This window comes from Phocoena phocoena, chromosome 6 (genome assembly GCF_963924675.1).
Source record: "Phocoena phocoena chromosome 6, mPhoPho1.1, whole genome shotgun sequence".
Lineage (NCBI taxonomy): Eukaryota > Metazoa > Chordata > Mammalia > Artiodactyla > Phocoenidae > Phocoena > Phocoena phocoena.
The window spans coordinates 62,044,759-62,067,045 of NC_089224.1; the positions used below are offsets into that span (position 1 = coordinate 62,044,759).

General features: G+C 42.3%; 1 protein-coding gene across 1 annotated transcript in view; it reads left to right on the forward strand.

The window, feature by feature from the left end:
* LOC136125051 (histone-arginine methyltransferase CARM1-like) overlaps positions 1-22,287 on the forward strand; it is a 162,373-nt gene that overhangs the window by 116,763 nt on the left and 23,323 nt on the right. The window contains exons 6-7 of the mRNA XM_065879893.1: positions 2,609-2,786; positions 7,759-7,849. Coding sequence (XP_065735965.1) covers positions 2,609-2,786; positions 7,759-7,849 — 269 coding nt within the window. The remainder of the gene's footprint in view (positions 1-2,608; positions 2,787-7,758; positions 7,850-22,287) is intronic.

The following is a 22,287-nucleotide window of genomic DNA, read 5'->3' on the forward strand; positions in this document are numbered from 1 at the left end:
TGTTATTTTTTTATGTATGCCGTGATGCAAAAAATATTCAGAAAACTGGTCTAAAATATATTACATGAAACAAAAGGTTATGAAATATTACTACAAAAAGTACATTTTTAAAAACAAATTTATTTTATTTTTGTCTACGTTGGGTCTTCATTGCTGTGAGCAGGCTTTCTCTAGTTGTGGCGAGCGGGGGCTACTCTTCATTTCAGTGCACGGGCTTCTCATTGCAGTGGCTTTTCTTGTTGTGCAGCATGGGCTCTAGGTGTGCGGGCTTCAGTAGTTGCGGCACGCAGACTCAGTAGCTGTAGTGCACGGGCTTAGTTGCTCTGCGGCATGTGGGATCTTCCCGGACCAGGGCTCGAACCCATTTCCCCTGCATCGGCAGGTGGATTCCTAACCACTGTGCCACCATGGAAGCCCCAGAAGTACATATTTTTATAAACAGAGATACACTCAAAAGTCTGCTAGAAAATACACCCTGCCTACACCCGGATGATGGGAATACAGTTACTTTTATTTTCATTCTTTTGCTCATCTACATCTCTCCTTTTCAGTGAACACTTTTCTTTAATAACAATAATATGACAATACTAATTTAACACATGACCCTTAATATGCTTTATCTTGTTTTAGCCTCAAGCAGGCCTGTGAAGTAGACACTGCCATTATTATTTTCATTATATAAATGCTATTTTTAAATTTCAGATTTGAAGCTCTTAAGAACTGGACAAGTTGATGCAGAAAGGAAAAGGTGGAAATGAGACATATCTGAAAAGTAGAAATAAGAAAAGATAGTAACTAATTGTCCATGGGAAGCAACTATGTATGTATGCCACCAGGATATTGAGGATTATGGCATTAGTAACCAAAACGGAATCAAGGAAATACAAGATTATATAGAGATTTTAAAGAAATTTAGAGAAATGGTTAGTTTTCAAGAAGAAGCTGAGGTTGGCTCTTTACTTGTTGAGGTTGAAGAGATAACAAAGCAGGTTGGTAGAAATGTCCGGGTAATGGCCAGCGCTCAGGTGAGAGGAGAAACCTAAAGCTGTAGTGTGGACAGCCATCCACAGTGGAGCCATGCTTACAGCTATGCAGGTGAAGGGCTCTCCTGAGAAGAGAATGTACAGAGACAAGCGGGGTACCAAAAGTTTTACCCTTTAGGCCTCGTGTCCACAGACCCCTGAACTTGACATCCATGTGTAGAATGTTGATAGAATGGAATTCCACAAGTCCTTGTGCGTGGGTAAATGTTGACAGTGGATGACATGTAAAAATAGTTTCTTCATTGTTTTTCCTCAGATCAGAGATTACTTGATTTCTTTTAAGGAAAGTATAAGTGGGAAAGACATTTAACAAACTTGCAGTGTGATGTTGGTGAGAAGCACCCTAGAGGATGGAATTCAAGGTGAAACATACCCTAGCTTTGGGAAGAAGTGATCAGAAATTGAGAAAATGCAACTGAATCATGACAAATGCTTGGTATACTGCATTTAGGGTGAGGAAAGGGTCAAGTTCCAAAAATTCAAGATGGAGGGCCTCTGACTATATATAAATACAGTGAGCAAAGATCTGAGAGTCTCAGGAAACCACAACTTGAAAAGGGATGTGCTGTATATATTTGTGCTGGTGCATATAAGATGTTTATTAGGAAATATTTTTTCAGGCAGCAGAAAGACATACGTGTAATAATATGGCCACCTTGTCATATTTGGCATTAAGAAGAAATATATTAGAAATATAATAATTATATTTCTCTTCAAGGTCCCTCTTTTAAGAGAGTTCAAAGTTATTAAATAGAATACAGAGGACATCAAAGAAAAAAGAATAGATAACTGTAAAATGTACTTCTAAAAAAAGGCTAATGAACATGGTATTATTTTTTTTTATTATTATTATTTTGGCGGTACGCAGGCCTCTCACTGTTGTGGCCTCTCCCGTTGCGGAGCACAGGCTCCAGACGCACAGGCTCAGCGGCCGTGGCTCACGGGCCCAGCTGCTCCACGGCATGTGGGATCTTCCCGGACCAGGGCACGGACCCGTGTCCCCTGCATCGGCAGGCGGACTCTCAACCATTGCACCACCAGGGGAGCCCTGAACGTGGTATTATTTATTTTTGGAATCAAAAGATCAAGGGATGATTTCATAAGGATCAGGATAGTTAAGTTATGCAAGATTGTTATACAGAGCTTTGGGGCATCTTTATTGCCAGTAGAAAAGTAGGAAATAAGCTGAAACTATTAATAACACCCCCCGAAGTACATGTGCATATATACACACACATACATGGACCACACATACTCACACACATGCACATATAAGTGTATGTTTGTATAAAGAGCCCGGAAGGGTCTACATCAAGCTATTAATTGTTATTATTTGTGTGTGGTATTGATTATAGGTGTTTTTATTTGTTCCATATCTGTGTCTTCTAATTTATCCATAGTGAACATGAAATGTTTGTGCAGTAAGAAAAATGTTTTTATGGTATTTATAGAAGCAAATAGGTCACTTCCCTCTCATCCCTATCACCCTGCCAACCCCTAACCTATAAAACTTAATTTTTATAATATTCTGTATAACAGTAGTACTGGTACTCTATGTTTTACAGATGCTAGTGAAAAGTAACCACCTTTCAGACAAGATCATTGTTTTGCCAGGGAAAATTGAAGAAATCTCACTTCCTGAGGCTGTAGATGTGATCATTTCAGAACCGATGGGATACATGCTGTTCAATGAAAGGATGTTGGAAAGTTACCTTCATTCCAAAAAATGGCTGAAAGCAAATGGTGAGTTGGCCAATTCCTGGTTTAGAAAGTAGGCTAACTTCTCTGTAAAATATGCCGTCTTACTTCCCCCATATTCAGTTCTTTATAGAAAGGAGGAGAGAGCATTTCTATTAAACCAGTTCTTTGATTTTCTCATCCTATTCTCCCATAGTAAATGGGCTAGTCTCCAAAAGACATTGATGGCAGTGGCTGCGTGGTATTCAGTATGGTAAAGGAGACCCGTTCCGAGTTATGTATTTTTGTCCTAGTTCAATCACTGTTTTCCTTAGCTAACTTGGCCTAACACTTGACCTTTTGACCTTGGCTTCCCCATCTGTATTATTAGAAGTAATCTCTAAAGCCCTTTCAAGTGTTGACCTTCTGTAATGTGAGAAACTCTCTAGTGTCCATTTCTTCTTTCTAACATATTCTCTTCCTACTGTCTGTCTCTTTCCCTATGGTCACTACATATAATCGAGATAATAATATAAAGTCCAGTATTCTCTTTGTGCTTAACGAGTGTCTGTGTGTGCTAAACAATTTCCATAAATTATTTTATGAAAACCTTACGAAGTGTGAATAATGAAAGTTTTCAGTTTATTTGGAGGGTTAGTGCAGAGGTTCTCGGTGATTTTATACTCCTTTCCCAGGGGACATATGGTGATGTCTGAAGACATTGTTGAGTTGTCACAGCTGGCAGAGGTGGTGCTACGCACACCTAGGGGGAAGGGCCAGGGACTTGCTAAACATCTTTCAATGTGCAGGACAGCCCTCACACACATCAAAGGGTTATCCAGCCCAAAATGTCAGTAGGGCCGAGATTGAGACCTGGCTTAGTGGGAGACAGTATTACGATCCGCACTGACGAAGAGAAAACTGAAGCCCGATGAGGGAAAGCATCGTGGCAAGGACACACCTCTACTAAGTGACAGAGCAGGGCTTTGACCCCAGATCTGTCTGACCCTGAAACCCACACTCACAACTGCTTGCACACACACTAACTTTCCACTGTTCACCAGAGAGAGTGGACATGTTCCAACAGCACATTTTTTTCAATTAAGGGTTAGAAGGTAACTGGCCAGTTTTAACAGTTGCATCTCTGATGAGAATTGCAGCTCCTTACCGGTTTTACTTACTTTAAAGTACTATTGTTGTGGCTCCCTAGTCATACCCAGTGAAGACGAGACAGAGGATAAACTACAACTCCTACTCACCAGGTTACCCGGTCTATATGCATAAGTAAAGCTTTAAGTTTGTAATTTCCTGCATGTTTCAAAATTTAGGGATTTAGAAATAGGCATTTTTTTAAAAAAACTCATGCAGAAATAAATAAACTTGGGCAAAGTATACCTAACGTCAAGAACTCCATTAGCATTCCCATTATAAATCAGCCCAGGATGATCTTGGAGGCCTTGTGTTCATGTGATAAAATTGAATTATGGGAGATGAGAGCAAAGTAGCTTGGATTTCCTCCTCAAGGCCTCCCAGAAAGAATATTTGTATTTTTTTTCTGGATTTTTCTCAAAGGGTTAGGTGCTTTTGGATGATGAGACTTTAAACAAAGTTAATTAACATGCATCTGTTGAGCTGCCCTCTAAGCCGAATATTTAAACTTAATATCTGGGCATCCTTTTCCCCCAGATATTTGAAATGGTTATGAAATTTCATATTCGGCTATGTATCTTTAACTAGACAAGTAGAAATGAATACTGATTTTATCAGCTCTCTACCCTGTGCACTCCTGAGGGAAGGATGATTGATTTTTTTCCTAATTATTTTTATTTTCCATCAAAATAAGACATAGCTTACCACATCACATGACAATAAAAAGGCTTACAATGAAAATGAGTCACCCTCTGCCACACCTCTTCCTATCCAGAGACTGCTCCCCAAAGGCTTTTCCTTTCAACTCTATTCTCTGTTGCCTCTCTTAGTTACCTACATATTTCTATGTAAAATTATCATATTGCTCTTCTTGTCACTCTCTGGTTGAGAAGTTAGCTTTCCTGCATAGCAGCTCCTTCCCTTCTTGAGGCATCCCCCCATCCTCTAAAAGTATTTATACAGGTCCTCAGTCCCTTATCCAAACCCTCGAGACCAGATATGTTTCAGAATTCAAAATTTGGAGGACTTTGGAAAGGTCACAGAGTCATATACCATGTGTTACTTAACACCTCCAGTGGGATCTGAGGCAGCCCTCCATAATGAAGCACATAGTATTTCTGCAACAAAACATGAACATGGATACCAAGTAGGATAAATAAAGACTATAAACTCATGTCAGTTCAGGTCGGGTTTGCCATCAAATGATGTTGCAGACTTACAAAAATCTGTTGCTTTGCATAGCTTTTTGGGTTTCAGAATTTTTTTTTAATATAAGGAAATATAGACCTAGATTATTACTTGTTTAAATCAATAATCGGTGTTTACATTATTATGACAATGTAAATACTGTTCAGTGCTGAGTCAGGTGGTATGGTAGGTGTATATGATTATATTTTTTTTTCATGAAATCTTTTGTTTTTCCTGGAGTAAATTGCCTTGTTTTTTCATTAGTTTAGTTTTCCGTATACTCATGACTAATTTTTTCCATGCTTTAACGGGTCTGACAGATTGCCTATAAATATTTATTTTGTGGAATTCTCCTGTAATGCTCTGTCCTCCTCGACCACCCATGAACTGGTAGCTCTCTAGTCCTATTGTGTGGCTACCCCACTTTGACTTTCCACCGTATTCTTTTGTCTTCCCGTTTCTTGGTTTATACCATTCATTTCAGCAAAGAATATTTTCTAATAGCTTCTGGAGAAAGGGTGGTTGAGAAGTTTCTGTTTATTGAGTCCTCATATTATCATTTTGTTAGGTAGAGAATTTTAACTTGAAAACAATTTTTACTCAGTATTTTTAAGGCATCTTTTTTTGGCGTCTGGTACCCAATGTTGCTATTGAGAAGTCGAATGCCATTCTGACTCCTGAAGTTTTAAAATGACATAGTTTTTCCCTCTGGATGCTTTTAGTATTTTTTTTTTCATTTCTAGTTGTCTTAGTGTGAAACTTAAAATTCTTGTGCTGGACATTTAGTGGGTATGTTAAATCAGAAGACTCATTTTCTTCTACTCTTGGAATTTTTCTTATATTTTACCTTTGATGATTTCCTCCCCTCCATTTTATCTAATATCTTGGCAATTCCTCTTAGGCTTGGGCTCAGAACATCCTCCTCTGAAACTTCCCAGGTTTACACAAATAATGATACATATGACTTTTCCAGAGTTGTTTAATATCCTTGTATCTTGAAATTGAAAAACCACCAAGCAGTCATTATTGTTTTAACAGTAGTGCTTGAGATTTACATGGAGAAATATGAATGATGTTACAGTCGTGGTTTTTCTCTGACCACCTCTGAAAATACCGTAATTAAAATGATCTGTTCTATTTTAACGGACATCAGGGGGAGCATAGTTAAAGTATGAGACTATTGACTATTGGAAGAGATTTCACCCTTGGGTTTTTTCCTTCCGCTTATTAGCTCTGTGCTTATGGCTGAATCATTTAAATTTCCCTGTTCCTTAGTTTTCTCATTTATAAAATGGATATAATAATAGAACCTACTTTATATTATTATGAGGATTAAATGAATTAATACATGGGAAGCCCATAAAAAGGTTCAAGGCAGAGTTAACATAAACAAGAACTTTTAGGTATTATTATTAGAATGATGATGATGATGATGAAGATCTGTAGTTTTTTAGATAATGAGAATAATAACGCTGATCGCCACATCTGCCTGCCCAGAAGGGCCCAACTCCAGGTCTGCCAGCCTAGGTGTTTGTTTGCCTGCTAAGTTATCTGCCTTTTCCCCCAGTGACTGCAAATGTCAGGAACAAAACGCAAGTGCTGCGGGCTTCCCAGCGTGGAGGATGGTGAGCCTGCAGATAAGCATAGATTCTAACAGCACTTAAAAAGATAAATAGTCAATATGATTATACATCAACAAAGTCTAAGAATGAAAATAATAATGTGATAGGATGATGGAATGTTGATTGTTTTCAAAGCTAAGTTGTTTTTACAATAAATAAAAGAAAAAATAAATAAATAAAAGAAGTGCCCAGAATTCCAAGCACCGGACATACAGAAAGGAAAAAAAAACTAGTAGCTGAGGTGGGAAGCAGCTGCATAGCACAGGGAGATCAGCTCGGTGCTTTGTGACCACCTAGAGGGGTGGGTTAGGGAGAGTGGGAGGGAGGCGCAAGAGGGAGGGGATATGGGGATATATGTATATGTACAGCTGATTCACTTTGTTATACAGCAGAAACTAACACACCATTGTAAAGCATTTATGCTCCAGGGACTTCCCTTGTGGCACAGTGGCTGGGAATCTGCCTGCCAATGCAGGGGACACAGGTTCAAGCCCTGGTCCGGGAAGATTCCACATGCTGCGGAGCAGCTGGGCCCATGCGCCTTAACTGCTGAGCTTGCGCTCTAGAGTCCGTGAGCCACAACTACTCAGCCCATGTGCCACAACTACTGAAGCCCACGAGCCTAGAGCCCGTGCTCTGCAACAAGAGAAGCCACCGCACCGCAACAAAGAGTAGCCCCTGCTGGCCGCAACTAGAGAAAGCCCGCGCGCAGCAACAGAGACCCAATGCAGCCAAAAATAAAATAAATTTTCAAAAAATATCATACTCCACTAAAGATGTTAAAAAAAAAAAAAAAAAAAACCAGTAGCTGAGAAAGCCAATGTGCCAGGTTAAATGCCTCACCCTAGGACTCTAAACTTTTATTATAATGTAGCTTTGTGACTTGCTTTGACATTCTTTTTTATATTCCCTGTAATCTTCTGCCTGATTTTCTTATCATTGCTTTGAGGCAAGTTTACGTTTTAGCCTGCTGTGTAATAACTGAGATGGAATGAAAGAATGGAACAGGTCAAGTGGCAGGTCTTCAAGTAAGAAGGCAGTAGGAGTCAACTTTGAGTCTGTTGTCTTCTGCTCGATAGGAATGATGTTCCCGACGTGCGGCGACATCCACCTGGCCCCCTTTTCCGATGAACAGCTGTACTTGGACCATCACTCCAGAGCCAACTTTTGGTAACGTTCTCTCCTCTCTTCCCCTCCTTTCAGAGTAAACCAGAGTTCTTAAACTGTTGACACTGTGGGTCACATACTGGGGTCAGGGGCTGTCCTGTGCACTGTAGGCTGTTTAGCACCTTTCCTGGCATGTACTTCCTGGATGCCAGTAGCACCTTCCCCCTAGTTGTGGCAACCAAAAATGTCTCCAGACACTACCAAACATCCCCTTGGAAGGCAAAATCACCCCCTGTTGAGGACTACTGAAATAGACAAATAAGGGAGCCAGTTAGGCAAAATCAAACATCCAAAACACTGCCCTAAGGCTAAAATAATAGCATCCTCCCCCTGCCTGCCTTTCCTCCCTTTCCACTTCCTCCATCCATTCTTTTGGCCCAAGGCTATGGCTTCTGCTAGAACATGCCTTTGTCAGAGAGCAGATCAATCAATATACCTTCATGTAAATGAATTGATCCGAAAATTCTTGAGCTTTCCTCCTAATTAGCTGTTGACCTATGGGCAGTTCACTTCATCGTCTGAGACTTGGTTTCTTCCACTGGTAAAATGAGAACTAACACAAAACTCCTGCCACTTTGAAACCACCATTCCTTCTGCCTTCTTTCCCTGAAACTGGTTTTTATAAGGAGAAGGAGGGGAGGAGAATGACAATATTGGACCTGTGGGAGGGAGAAACAGAACAGATACCATCCAAGTGGGAATGTGAGGCGCGTAGGAGGGAGCACAGCGTGCACCGGCAGGTGGGCGAGGATGTGAGCTAAAATGTAAACTTTTCAGTTCTGTCTGAGGATGCAGAACCGTCCAACGGCAATATCCAAAGTTGATTTCCAGGGCTTTCTCTTTGTAATGCCGTCCGTTGGTGAAGGGGCAGGAAATAGGAAGTGCTTTGGTTTCCCGCATTACAAAGTTCTATGAGTGAGGTCGAAGGGTTATGATTTCTCTTTCTCCCCAGTTTTTTCTGGCAAAATAGGCTTTCCCACCCCAGTTTCATAACCTTTAACGGCTTCGATTCAATCTGTAATTTTGAAACTACAAGCCACAGAATTTCCAGTGGGGGTGAATGGCCTCGTCGTGTGTATGTGTGTGGTGACAGAGGGGGCGATGATGTCATGTAAGGTCATGCTGACCCTAAATGTTTCTATCTTAAATGGAGAGGTTGGAGAGAGAGGAATTTCAGGTGACAGAGTATGCCAGACTTACAGGGGAGGTTGGTTGTCCAGGCAGTTTTTCTGTGATCTCCCAGCAGTACCATCTGCTGCATGGGTGGTTTTGGCAGAATGCCTTGAGAGAAATCAAGGAGGTGGCGGGGGTGGGGGTGGGGGCGGAGTTGGAGACTGTTGAGTATAGACACCCCTTTTGAGGAATTTCACTGCAAAGGGAGTTAGAGAGATGGGTGGTGGCTGACCAGGGAAGTGAGGTATAAAAAAGGTAGTTTTTTTAATGGAATAAATAGAACATGTTTGCATGTTTGATGGGGAGCCCAGCCAGTCCACTGTGATTATTAATACTCTCTAGGTCTAGTAAGAACTCTCTTGATGAGCTCACCCTTTCCCACAGTTCAAATACCATCTCTATGCTAATGATTTCCGAGTGTATCTCTCCAGACTTGTCCTGTGAACGCCATACTTTTCCATAGCCAACTGCCTCCTGGACGTCTGCCCTTGGAGAGACGCACCATGTCCACAGCTCGACTCCCGATCTCCCCCACTGCCACCCCACACCTGCTCTACACACAGTCTTTCCACCTCAATGGCTGACAACTTTATCCTCCTAATCATTCAGGCTCCGAATCTTGAAGGCCTTCTTTCTTTGTTCCCCATCCCTAAACCATTAAGAGATTATGTTGGTCTTACTTCCAAAGTACGTTTGACCCCTGAACAACACAGATTTGAACTGTGTGGACTTTTTTCAATAAATATATACTAAAGCTCTACGTGTGAATCTGTGCATGTGGAACCATGGATACAGAGGGCTGACTGTAAAGTTAATGAGCATTTTTGACTCTGTGGAGGGTGGGTGCACCAACAAACCCCCCCTTTTGTTCAAGGATCAACTGTATATCCAGAATCTGACCAGTTCTCCCTGTATTTACTGTTTCCACTTGATCACAACACTGTCATCTCTCATCTCAGTTATTACGGTAGCTTCTTAACCTGTCTATTCCAACATCCCCAAAGCCCTCCAGTAGGTTCTACCCAGTCTGGCTCCTCATTTTCTACTGCTGTGTTCACTCCACTCCAGCCTCCCAGACTTCCTTGCCCATCCTCAGGCGTACCTGACACACTCCCACCTTAGGGCCTTGCATTTGCTCATCCTTCTCTGGAATACCTTTCCCTCCAGATTCACATGGCTAATTCCTTCGACTCTGTAAAGTCTTTGTTAAATGGCTTCTCAATAGGACCTACCCTGACCACCATATTTAAAGTGGCAGCCATACCACTCCTAATCCCACTTTTTCTGCTCTGTATTTTTCCTCCAACACTTATCACCTCCTAAAAGACTTACTTATTATTGTTTATTGTCCATATCCCTCCTCATAGAATGTAAGCACTGCAAGAGCTGGAATATTGTCACTGTTCACTACCTATCCTGCCACATGGTAGGCCCTCAATAAATATTTCTGATAAAAACTCCTGTGACCTCAAACATGTATGGAAATAATTACTATCAAGATTTTAGTTGAGACCTTTCTCATTTTTCTTTTTCTTTATAAAATTAGACTCATACCATAAGTACCATTTTATAGCACTTTTAAAAAACGTTATTAATACCTTGTTGACATGTTCTCAGGTCTTTTAGATATTATTTTGCTGCAGAGTATTTCTTTTGTGGCTCTCTTGTAATTTATCGACTCAAGATCCAATGTTGGGTATTAAATTATTAATTATAATTTAACCCTATACATTCTATTAAGAAACAATACTAAGGTATTGTTCCTATATTCCACAAGAATGTAGAATTTTATAGACTTCTATAAATTCTATAGGAAACAATGCTAAAGTGAACATCCTGTTATAGAAATCTTGTATATTCTGATTATTACCTTACAGTAAATTGCTAGAAGCAGAATCACTGGACCAAAAGGTGTGAAGAAGGAACTTTACAAAAATTATTCTGGGGCTTCCCTGGTGGCGCAGTGGTTGAGAGTCCGCCTGCCGATGCAGGGGACATGGGTTCGTGCCCCGGTCTGGGAAGATCCCACATGCCACGGAGCGGCTGGGCCCGTGAGCCATGGCCGCTGAGCCTGCGCGTCCTTAGCCTGTGCTCCGCAACGGGAGAGGCCACAACAGTGAGAGGCCTGCGTACTCCAAAAAAAAAATTATTCTTATATGTTGCCAAATTGCCCTGTAGAAAAGCTTTACCAATTAACACTTCCACCAGTGGTATATGAGAATGTCTGCTGAGTCTTGCCCATACAGGATATGTTCTGTTAAATGCCAGTTTGATTTGCAAAAAAAATGGTGGCCGATTTATTTTTAATCTGTATTTCTTTGATAGCTGGTGCATTTGAATGGTTTTATTTTTAGTCAACAGATACACACACAAAATTTTTTAATATATAGTTATCAAAATTCATAGGCTTCACTCTGTTTCTACTTTCTGTCCCTTTATAAGGGGGTTTCTGCATTCGACTACTAGCATGAAGGCCTTCTGTTGTATTGATCCAAGGAACAGGTGGTGAAAGCTTGCATGATTTCTGATTTCTGTTAGAAGAGGCAAAGAAGTAGATGCTGGCTGAAAGGAGGCAGGGGAATGCAAAAAGTGAGTCTGGGTGTATTCTGAGGGAGGGCTGAGAGACTGAGGAATAACTAACAGGCTAAATAAATAAGATCCCCAGATACAACCCATCATCAGTCCTCACCTGACTTAACTATCAACAACGCCGCTTGATGCCTTTGACTCTTCACTTCTGAGCCTAAACCTGATTTTCTTCCTTCCTTATTGGCCCTAATTCTCCTTTGCTGATTCTTCCTCATGACTCAAATCTTTGATGTTGGATTGACTCCTGGTTAGTTCTTAGATGTCTTCCTATTTCTGTCTGTGCTCACTTTCTTACTGATCTCATTTAAATACCGTCTTTACGTTGACAACTCCCATAGTTAGAACTCCAGGCCAGACTTCTCCCCAGAACCATAGACTTTGGATGTCCAAGTGGCTGGTGACAGCTCACCTTGGATGTCTGTTGGGCATCTTAAATTTAATACATCCAAAGGCAAGCTGCTTTTCACCACCACCTCCTGCCCACCCCTGCAAAACAAACATAAAACAAGCAAAACAAAAAACCCTGCTTTACTACAGTCTTGAAATAGCCTCCTAACTCATTTCCTCTTTTTAAACAACAGCCAACATGATCTTGATAACACATGATTAGGTCATGTTATTCTTCCACCCAGAACCCTCCACTGGCTTCCGATCATCTGCATAAGAACGTCCAGAGTTCTCCCGACAGATGGTAAGACTCCGCCTGGTCAAGTTCCACCCTGCTGTCCCTCGGACATCATCTCCTGCTACTTGCTCTCTTGTCCTCTCCACTCTGGCCTCATTGGTTGGGCTCCCTGCTTCCCCTCGAACATACTAGGCTTGCTGGCACCTCACTGCCCTTCCCTCTGCCTGAAACGCAGGTGTCTCTGTGGCTCGCTCTCACCTCCTTCAGGTCTTAGCTCACCTGTCATCATCTCAGGGAGACCATCTGTCAATTAAAACTTGTAATCTCTTCCCTCCTGGAAGCCCTTATCCCACTTCTCACTTCCTTTTTCTCTATAGCACTTATTATCATCTGCCATATATATGCTTTTACTTATCTGTTTTATTTCTTGGCCATCTCCCCCCATGAGACTACAAGTTCTGTAAGAGTGGCTGTTCGATTTACTGCTGTGTCCCCATCGTCTGACCTAGATGATCATAATTGCTCAATACATTTTTGTTAACTAGAAGACAAATGCATTATTCATAAGATTTCTTTATATATTAAGGGTATTAAGACTTTGTTGTAGTTTCTTCAGAATTTTCTCTTCACCTTGTAATATTCTTTGTGGTGGTTTTTACCACAAAAGGCGTTAAAAACGTTTATGTATGTAAACCTACCAATATTTTATTTTACAGTTTCTTTCTTTTCCTTTATTTGAAAAAAAGCTTCCCCACCCTGAGTCTGGTATTAGCTTCCTTCTACTTCTTTCATATTTTAGTTTTTTTTACACTTAACAGTCTTTCAAATATACATTTAACTCTAAAATTCATTTAAGTATGCAGTAAGCATATAACTGTAGCCTTTTTGAATAACCAGTCCTGGGGTTCACTCTTGGTAGACAAGCTTACTACATTCTGATGTTAGTAGCAGTCACCTATAGAATGAATAATTTCCTTTTCTTATTTGATTAAGATTCCTCGGCCCTTATTAATTAAGATTCTGAAAAGTATCTCCTGGGAGTAAGGCTCAGTCATGAAGAATCGTCATTCTCCGCTCTAAAGCTTCTTTAGGTGATGGGTGCTACTGACAGTACTGAAAATATATAAGTGGTTCAGGGGGTTAAAACCAAGGCTTTTAAATACAATTTTTAATGGATTCTCATATCAAGAAAAATATATACATAGGATCAATTAAGAGGAGTAACCAAATATTCTCAAGAAGTTTGAGATGATGCTAGTTTACCTCATTACAGTTATCACAGTTATAGAACATACAAGCGTAGGCAAGTAGGCAGCAGTTAAAAACTAGATAAATCAGAGTCTAGAACCAGATTCCACTGTGTTTAATTCTTGGTTCTGTCAATTACTAACTGTAAAACCTTAGCCAAGTTAATCTAATTTCTTTTAGACTCAAGTTTCTTATTTATAAACTAAAGGTAACAGTGTTACCTACCTGGGGATGGGGAGTTTAAGGGATGGGACCTTTCCTTGTACAACTGTCATAGCCCTTTCTTCAGAGGCCAGTGTGAGGGTTCTAACAGATGCTGAATATGTCTATCCCAGTTGCACATTCGGGGACTGGGAAAATAACTACATGGTGGGTATGCACTCATTGGACACCCTGTGCTATAGACTTGGTCAGACCTTCCTTTGCTACCTCCATAAACCCTTACTAACCAGAGATATCCTAAGATTTCTCATATCAGTATCACTTTTTATCTCACATTCCTCAAAAAAATCTAGATATTCTCCTTTCTCCTACATAGTTGCTTTGCCACAGAGAAGAATTGGGGAATGTTTACCATATGTTCCTGCAGTGGCATTGCAGAGTCCTCCCTCAAGGGACTGGGTTTCCACTTCAGTCATGGGCCAGTGGTCTCTGGATCCATAAACCAGATCTCTAAGTTAGATCTGGAAATTGGGTGAGGGACCTAATCTTCCCATTGTGACAGCTGACATCCTGCTCGTAAGCTAGCAAGATTTTTGTTGTTGTTGTTATAGAAATTGAGTGCTGTCTGTTCACTGTGCATGTATTTCACCTCTCTGGTAACACTAGGACCTTTTAGCAACCACTTACAGGCCCCTCTGGATCAAGGTACCCTGACTGTCACACTGTCACTAGTCCTGCTGTCCAACACAGTCATTATGTCATTCTAGCCTATGATGGTTAATTACTGCTTTCTTGCTTCTGACATTCTGAAATTCCATCCAGATTATGCTTATCCGGAGCAGAATTTAACGGCAGCGTCACCCGTCACTGTCTTTGATGTACTGAGGGCAGCATGCCTCAGATCTTTCGCTAGTTTGTTCCCCATTACCTGTATGAATGGAGAGTTTCCTGGACTTTGCCTGAGAATAGTCAGGTGGAACAATCTTACATCTTACACAGTAAATCCGTCTAGCATTTCCACCTCTCTGAGCCTTGGACCCCTTCCTCAATACTATACTGCAGAAATTCTGGAATCTCCATCTCATTAACTGCAGGCCATCATGATGACCGTGCTTCAAAGTGACATACATCCCAGCAGACTACTAGGAGTGGTATCTGCTAGAACATTGAATCCTGGGAGTGCCGTTGTTGATGAATTGCAGCCTATGCTGACATATTCTACCCCCACTAGTCCCAACACCCTTAAAGTCCACTCCAATACCCATTTCCCTGGTTCTTAGCAGAAAATATTAACCAGCTTCTCTGATGTTTTAGTCACGTAAGTTATCTCCTCCTGGAGTAGGAATTGTACTTACTGCTTGGGCTGTGCTGGAGTTACCATCCTGACAGCAATGAGGGACCATTAGCCTGGAGGCAGTGCGCAACAGTGAGGCAGATCTTGAGGGGAATAAGATTATCTTGCAAGGCCCAGGCTTCAAGAGGAGTTGTTGTGCAGTCTTCAGGCAAAGGGAAGCTGTTCTCCTCTGACAGGACAGATGAGAATTAGGCTTCTGCTGGTCTGAAGGATTCAGAGGAGTTGGGAAGGTCTTTTCAGGATTCTCTGCCTTATCCACTCTACTATCTTAATTCCAGGTCTCAGGGCCCTAGTCTCTTCCTGTCAGGGCCCTGAATGTGATATGTAAGATCTGTCAAGGTTGCACACCCAATATCCTTTGCAACTCTTCCCCTGTTGCTGCTTTACTACCTTGTTTGGGGTGGGGAGATGGGGCAGTTCCAGTTTCAAGGATGTGGCTTTGAACTCTCAAATGCTATACCTGATTTTCTGCACAGAAGGCCTTGGAGCACCAAGGAGAGAGGAATTCCCTGAAATTCTGCCAAGGAAGCCCTCTGGATTTCACAGTGTGTCTTAAGTTGGGAGTTGACTGCTCTGAGATAATAGTCTTCTTTTTGCAAAGCTTCCAATGCTATTAACAGAGCCTTGTCTCTGTTAATAGGGGTCCAAAGGCTCAGAGCCTCAATCCATATAACTATCATCACCCCAAAACTTCAAGCACGCAGTTACCACATAGCCCAGTGCCTCACCTTCCACCTTTACTGCATCCTAATTAGCCACTAGTGAGACTGTGAGTAATTGTGATGAAACTACATGCTAAGAGTTTTCCCTCCGCACTTATCAGTAATTCTACATTCAAGGGCCACACCCATATTGATTGTCTTAGCTTGGGTTCCCCAGGAATCAGGGTCTTAGGCAAAGCTCGTAAGCTATTTTACTAACGAATACCATCCCAGTAAAACAAGAATGAGGAGAAAACAGAGGGAGGCAGGAAAGGAGGGAGAGATGATGCAAAAGTGCATAACTGAGCTGACCACCACATGGTAGCAAATACCAAGAGATTGCTTGATCCCTCAGCACCATCTTTAGAGGTCAAATGAACTATATCTCAGGACAGTTTACACAGATGATGGGAGAGAAGTGTATTTATCCATTGGCTCTTAACTCCTCATTGGGCAACTGTTTACCCCTAACATTAAGTAGTCTGCACTTCGGGGTTGTACATGCATGGACACCAAATGGGGGTCAGGGCACCTCACGCCCCACAGTCTGCAGGGATGCTCAGGGCAGGAGGGGAGAGCGCACGGTGCAGGTCTGAGGTGAGGCGCTGCTGGGTTGCGCTCACGTGGAGTCAGATGAGTCCATACCTTGACACAGCGGGGGCAGAATACCTGGCTGAGGACTCCAGAGGCAGATAAGACAGAGGATCTGAGGTGACCCTTAAAAGGTGGTATACCACTTAAGGAACCAAAAGACATTTCCCAGTTTCCTTTTCAGAGTATTGTGAGTGGGCTGTACGCACCCATCATGCTTGACAACGGCAGAGCGAGTTGAGCGATGGCAGGGATGCCAGTGGTGGATGGTCTATAGTCAGCTGTTCTTTACAGAAATCAGAAGTCTGTGCTTACAAAGGACAAGGGAAGATGAATGTAAGCAGAACTCTGCCACGGGCAGTGAGAGCTCCCTTCTTGCACCTTTCCACTCTGACTCTACTAAATGCCTCCTTGACCATGGTGTTGCTGAGAAACCTTATTCTGAAGGGAATCCATTCCGCTGAATGCACAAGCTGCTACATTCTACTGCAAAGGCACTGGATGGTTTGTTCTTAGGCTAATTCTGCCCCCAAACTGAAATTTCTACTAAAGGTTCTTTTGGTATAGCTAGAAGTTTAGGCCTTCTGGTCTTTCCCAAAAATATATTTGGCCCTGATAGTCACTGGTTCTTAGGAATACCATACGGACCAAATAAGAACATTTCAAATTACCGTGAGATACAACCAAATTTTTGTCGGAAGTCAAGTGTATGCATAAAGTATCACAGAGAACTTTTGCAGGAATACTACCAACACAGTTGTGTTTGGACTTTCATATGCCACTGTCCTTACTTCATTTACATTCAGTGATTCCTGGGACTATAACCTTCGTTCAGCTACCCAGTATTTCCTCTTAATATTTCCTCTGGTTCTCTTTTATGTCTGCAGCTCTTGAACTCACCAGGCTTTTGCTCATGAAATAAGCCTCAATTTCTGTATTCATCTTTTTTGTAACCTATGTCAAACTCATAGCTCTTTCATAGTATTCTGCCACTGGGCCCATGCACATCCAGATCTGTGTAGTCAGGGATACAGTATTTCAGTTTCTGGATCCTCTCGCATCAGAGCTCTCCATTTTCAAACAGAGTTCAACTTCAGCAGACATCACTTCATCTCTTCCCTGGGCCTGGTTCTATACACTCTTAGGCTAAAGCACTTTAGTTCTGTACTCACAGAATTAGGACTCCCCTGAATTAGGCAAAACTATTCATCAGAATTATATTCATAGCACACATAATGGCACACTCTTATTAACTGTTTTCTTTTTAGTTAAGGCACTTACGGTTTTAAGTGACAAAAGAAAGAATTTTAAAATGGCTTAAAAAAAAGGATATTTTTGACTAACGTATCTGAAAAGCCTGAGTAGATTCAGCTTCTCAGGCACAAATGGCTTCCAGGGCACAGACACTTATTGGGTCCAGGTCTCTCTCTATCCCTTAGCTCAGCTCCATTCTTGGATAGGGCTCTTCCCTCATGGCAGCAATGTGGTTTCCAGGAAATCCAGATTTATAGACTCATAGCTCCATGTCCACTTCTCTGTTGCAACAGTTTGAACAAAAGTCTTAGACTTGACTTTCCTTGGGTCACATGCCTAACCCTGAGTCCATCATTAAGGCCAGAGAGATAAGACACTCTGATTGGCTACAACTCAGCTACATGCCAGAATTTATTGCTGGGGGCAGAGTCAAACCATCCAAACCCCAAGAACTGAGAGTGAGGAAGAAGTGCCTCTCAGAAGAAAATCTGGTGCCGTAATCAGAAGAAGAGCAACTCTTTGCTGGGTAGAATGAACAAAAGATGTCCACCATAGTTGTCTTGACTGATCCACTTTTTCTTCTGATCCATTTCCATAGGTCCAATTCTTATACAAACCAGTAATGTCTAGATTTATGTTGGTGACACCGAGGGGTGCTCCATGGATTCCTTTACAGAATCCCAGGCTTTCCCTTTCTTAATGAAAGAGGCAGTCTGAAGCTTGATTTCTTTTAAGGCCTGTGCACCCATTTCCCTTTCTCCTTTATACTAAAAAAAACCTATTTTTACAAATACAAAAAGCATATAAATATAGCCCATGTAAAATATAAGCCACTTTGCTAGGGTTTAAGCCAGCAAAACCAGAGACATAATGAGCTGAGCATCTTCATAGATACCGCTTTACAGGATGGTATGTCTGCATGCTGTTGATGCAGAAAATTGTCAAAAACAGCCAAGCTTCAAGTCGTGCTATATAAAAGGAATGTATAAGAAATAAAACAAAGTTGCAATTTGTTTCTAGGCATGCATCCTTCTCCTACCAGGCATTCCCAGCAGGCCATTCCAGCAACCCTCTTACGCTGCATCCTCAGCATCGTGTGCGGCTTAGGTGACGTTTTTGGATCCTTGTTTTTGTTTCCTAGTTCTTAGGGTTATGTATGTCTCTCCTCAGGTTGGCATATCACTGGTTGTTAATTCTGGTAGAACATATTCCATTAAGATACCCAAAAGTTGCTTAATTGTCAAACAGCATAATAGGATTTTCCTTCCTCCCTTAACTTTTCTTCCTTCTCTCTCTCTTTTTTTGGCCTTTTTAAAGGAAGGAAGTATTTAATGGGGATGACTGAATTTTTTTGTTAGAATAGAATGAGGAAGCAAAGATTTTTTAAAAACTTTTTTATTGGAGTCTAATTGATTTACAATGTTGTGTTTACAATTTCTATTACAGTCAAACATCTGACTGTGGGTTCATATTAGCAAGACAAAGGAGTGTGTGTGTTAGAGAAACCCCCCACTGTTAACTTCTGCAAGAGAACCTCGGGTAGTACCACCATCCTTCTAAGACAGATCCAGGACACTGTGGGAGGAGGAAGGACAAAAGACCAAGGTGAGCTAGAGGAGAGACAAAAACAAGAGACCCAAGAGGGAGGACTCCCCTGGATGCTTCTCCAAGCTCGGCTCTGCATGGAGACCATGGAGAGGCTGATGGGATGGTAAATGGGTGGCCTCTTTTGCTGTACTCTGGGTGTGTTTAGGTGTAGCTAATGTAAGATTGTTTTCCTTCTGGACTGTATTTGCAGGATTTTTCAGATGTTGCATGTCTTACGGTGGAGAAGGAGGAGAGGAAGAGGGAGGTACACTTGAAATTTGAAGTCAAGAGAAAAACATGCATGTAGACTCCTCCTTATGCGCTCATAAAGAGGCCATAAGCTAACTTGGAAAATAAAACCCACATACGATGAGAACAATGGAACTTATCCCCAGCTTCCAAGTCAACAGATTCGTTTCCTGATCCATCCCCCAGCAGTGTATCTTAGGAAACCCAGAAAGGTGCCACCTCCCATCTGCTTTCATTATTTTATGATGCATTTCAGAAGGAGATTTGAGATTTCTAAGAAATGGAAGTATGGTCCAGCCAGAAAGTTTTTAAAACCCAGGCAGTGGGCTCTTTGCCTACAGCTCTCCGTCTGCCCCAGGAATGGTGCCCGTTTGCACCACACTGATCTTGGCTTCTGGGTTTTAATTGACAGTGAACACACAAAGAGAATGGCACATCCTGGGCCCCTCTCAGAGCTGAGGTTGAATGCAAAGACTCTAGTACACAGAGAATAGAGAGCAGTTCCCAGCCTCCGCCACTGCCAGGTGGAGGGCTGTCTTTGCCTTTGGGATTTTCTCTTTCACCTACTTGGCCAGGATTCTAGAACAGCTAACTTAGTCGTCTTCAACCCTGATCGTGCATTAGAATCACCTGTTGAGCTTTGGAAACAAGTGCTAGGGCCGTACCCCCAGATCAAATAAATCACAGCTTGGGGGGATGCAGTCCAGGCATCAGCACTTTTTAAAAGCTTTCTAGGGGATTCTCAAGGACAGTCAAGGTTGAGTCCTTCTGGGCTTTCTGGGAAGTTCTCTGTCTCTGTCTGACCCTCCACTCCTCTCCCCTTCCCTGTCTTCACCCCTTCTTCCCTCCCACCCCTCTCCTCTCTTCCCCTTCCCTCTCTCTCCCCCCTTCCCTCCAATAAAAAATTTTGTGATAAGGACTTACATCCCCAAGAAAACTTCCACTCTCTTTCTAAATACTGAAAAGATCGTCTAAACTTACCGTGTTCTGTTTCCAAACATTTTCTAGGATTATAGGAGTCTTGTTTTCAAAATGTGTACTTATAAAGTGATGTACAGCAGTTTGGTTTTACCTGTGGACAGCCTGGCTCTGGCCCTTGATGGAAGGAGATTAGGAAACAAGAGATGAAGCCAAAGAAGCTTTGGCGAATGATTTTCCGTTTCCCCATTGTCCTTATTGGCACCAGTGCCCACACACAGGGCCATTTAGGACACCAAGTTCTCCGTTCATTCATTAAATGCATAGATAGATACGTAGATATCTTTAGCCCTAACCGTATTCGAGGCTCCATGCTAAGTGCTAAATACACACTGAAAGAAAAAGAATAACTTCTGCTTTTAAGTGCCTAAAACTTGAATATTTAATTGTAATACCAGGTTTTACGTTTTCAAATGGAAATATTCGGAGCTGAGTCACAAGGATTGAGTAGGAATTAATAGGGCGATAGAAGGAAAGGAGCATTCTAGGCGGGAGGGAAAATAGGCAAAGGCTCAGAGGTGAGAAATGGTATAAGCCCTTCAGGATCTGTAAGAGGCTCTGGGGGATGGTGTTTTGCTTGCAGGTTGGCAACTGGCTGTTGACTTAACAATATTAGGCCTCCCTGCCTCTCGTGAGGGCCTGTGAGGCATTGCCTCCTGATTAAGAGCCTTACTTTGACTGAAAATCTAACTGCACGCCCCCAGTTTTTATGATATTCTGTGTTTTTTTCCTCTCTTTTCCCCGCAGGTCAGCAGGTGTCGGGGTGTGGGAGGATAGACACTGATGAATTGAATTTCCATTTGATTCACAGGCTGTATACAGCATGTGCACACACACCCTTAGCAGGGAAAACTTTTCAATCTAGGGATAAAGGCCTTCAGCCTCTAGTGATAAGGGCCCCACGCCTTTCTGGAGTTGGGCCTGGGAATTGGAATTTTCAACAAGCTCTCCAAGTAGTCCCATGGCGCAGTCACGCCGGGAAGCACTGCCCTAGTGCACAGTGCTGATCTGAGAAGGTGAAGTTCAGAGAATAATAGCCAACACTTATGTAGTAGTAACGAAATGCCCAGCACCGCTGAAAGTGCTTTACTTATAGTAACTCATTTAACCCTTACTGAAACCCTACAGAGTAAGCTTATAATTATTCCCATTTTAGAGGTAAGGAAACGGGAGCACAGAGTTCAGGTGACTTGCCCACTGCACACAGTCAGTGGCAGAGTGTGAACAAAGCCACTCTTAATGCACACCCTAGATCTCCTCTGTAAAGAGCCAAGACCATTAGCCAAGCTGGCAGGAAGTTCTTGCTGTGCTCCAGGCACCAGTCATGTGCCGGTAGACGCTTCACGTCTGGCTCAGTGAGGGGAGGAAGCACTTGTAGAATCTGTCCATTTCTGTGGTCCAGATGTCCCTGACCACAGAATTGGGAAGAAGTGTGCCCAGTGATGAGTCAGCTCCAGTTCACCACCAGACACAGCTGTCACTGACTTGTGACTCTTAAGTGGTGTTGGCCACCATGGCAAATGCCAGCAAGGTGCAAGCCAGTGGCTATGGAAGAACAGAAAAGGGAAATCTGTTTCCTAAAACAGTTGCGGGAGTATCAAGAGACTTTGGAGATCTCAGGTTGTGCTCTGGGTTGAGATAATGAGAGGGCTAAGGAATTGTATTTCGGGACCTGGAAGGCATGTCCTGGAGCAGGCAGCCACCTTGTGGTGTGAGGTCAAGGGTGGGGACCCTAAGGCCTTCCTGCCCCCAAATATCCCTGTCAGTATTCTCCCCACAAGTAATTTCCTCCATCTCAGCTACCTCCTCCCTTCTCTCCCCACCCCAGTTCAAGTGCAGATGCTCTAGAGAGGTTTCTTCCTCTAATCTACCCCTTGCCCTTCACACTTTCTCATACTTGCTCCAGGGCTAACTTAGAGGACCAGTGAGG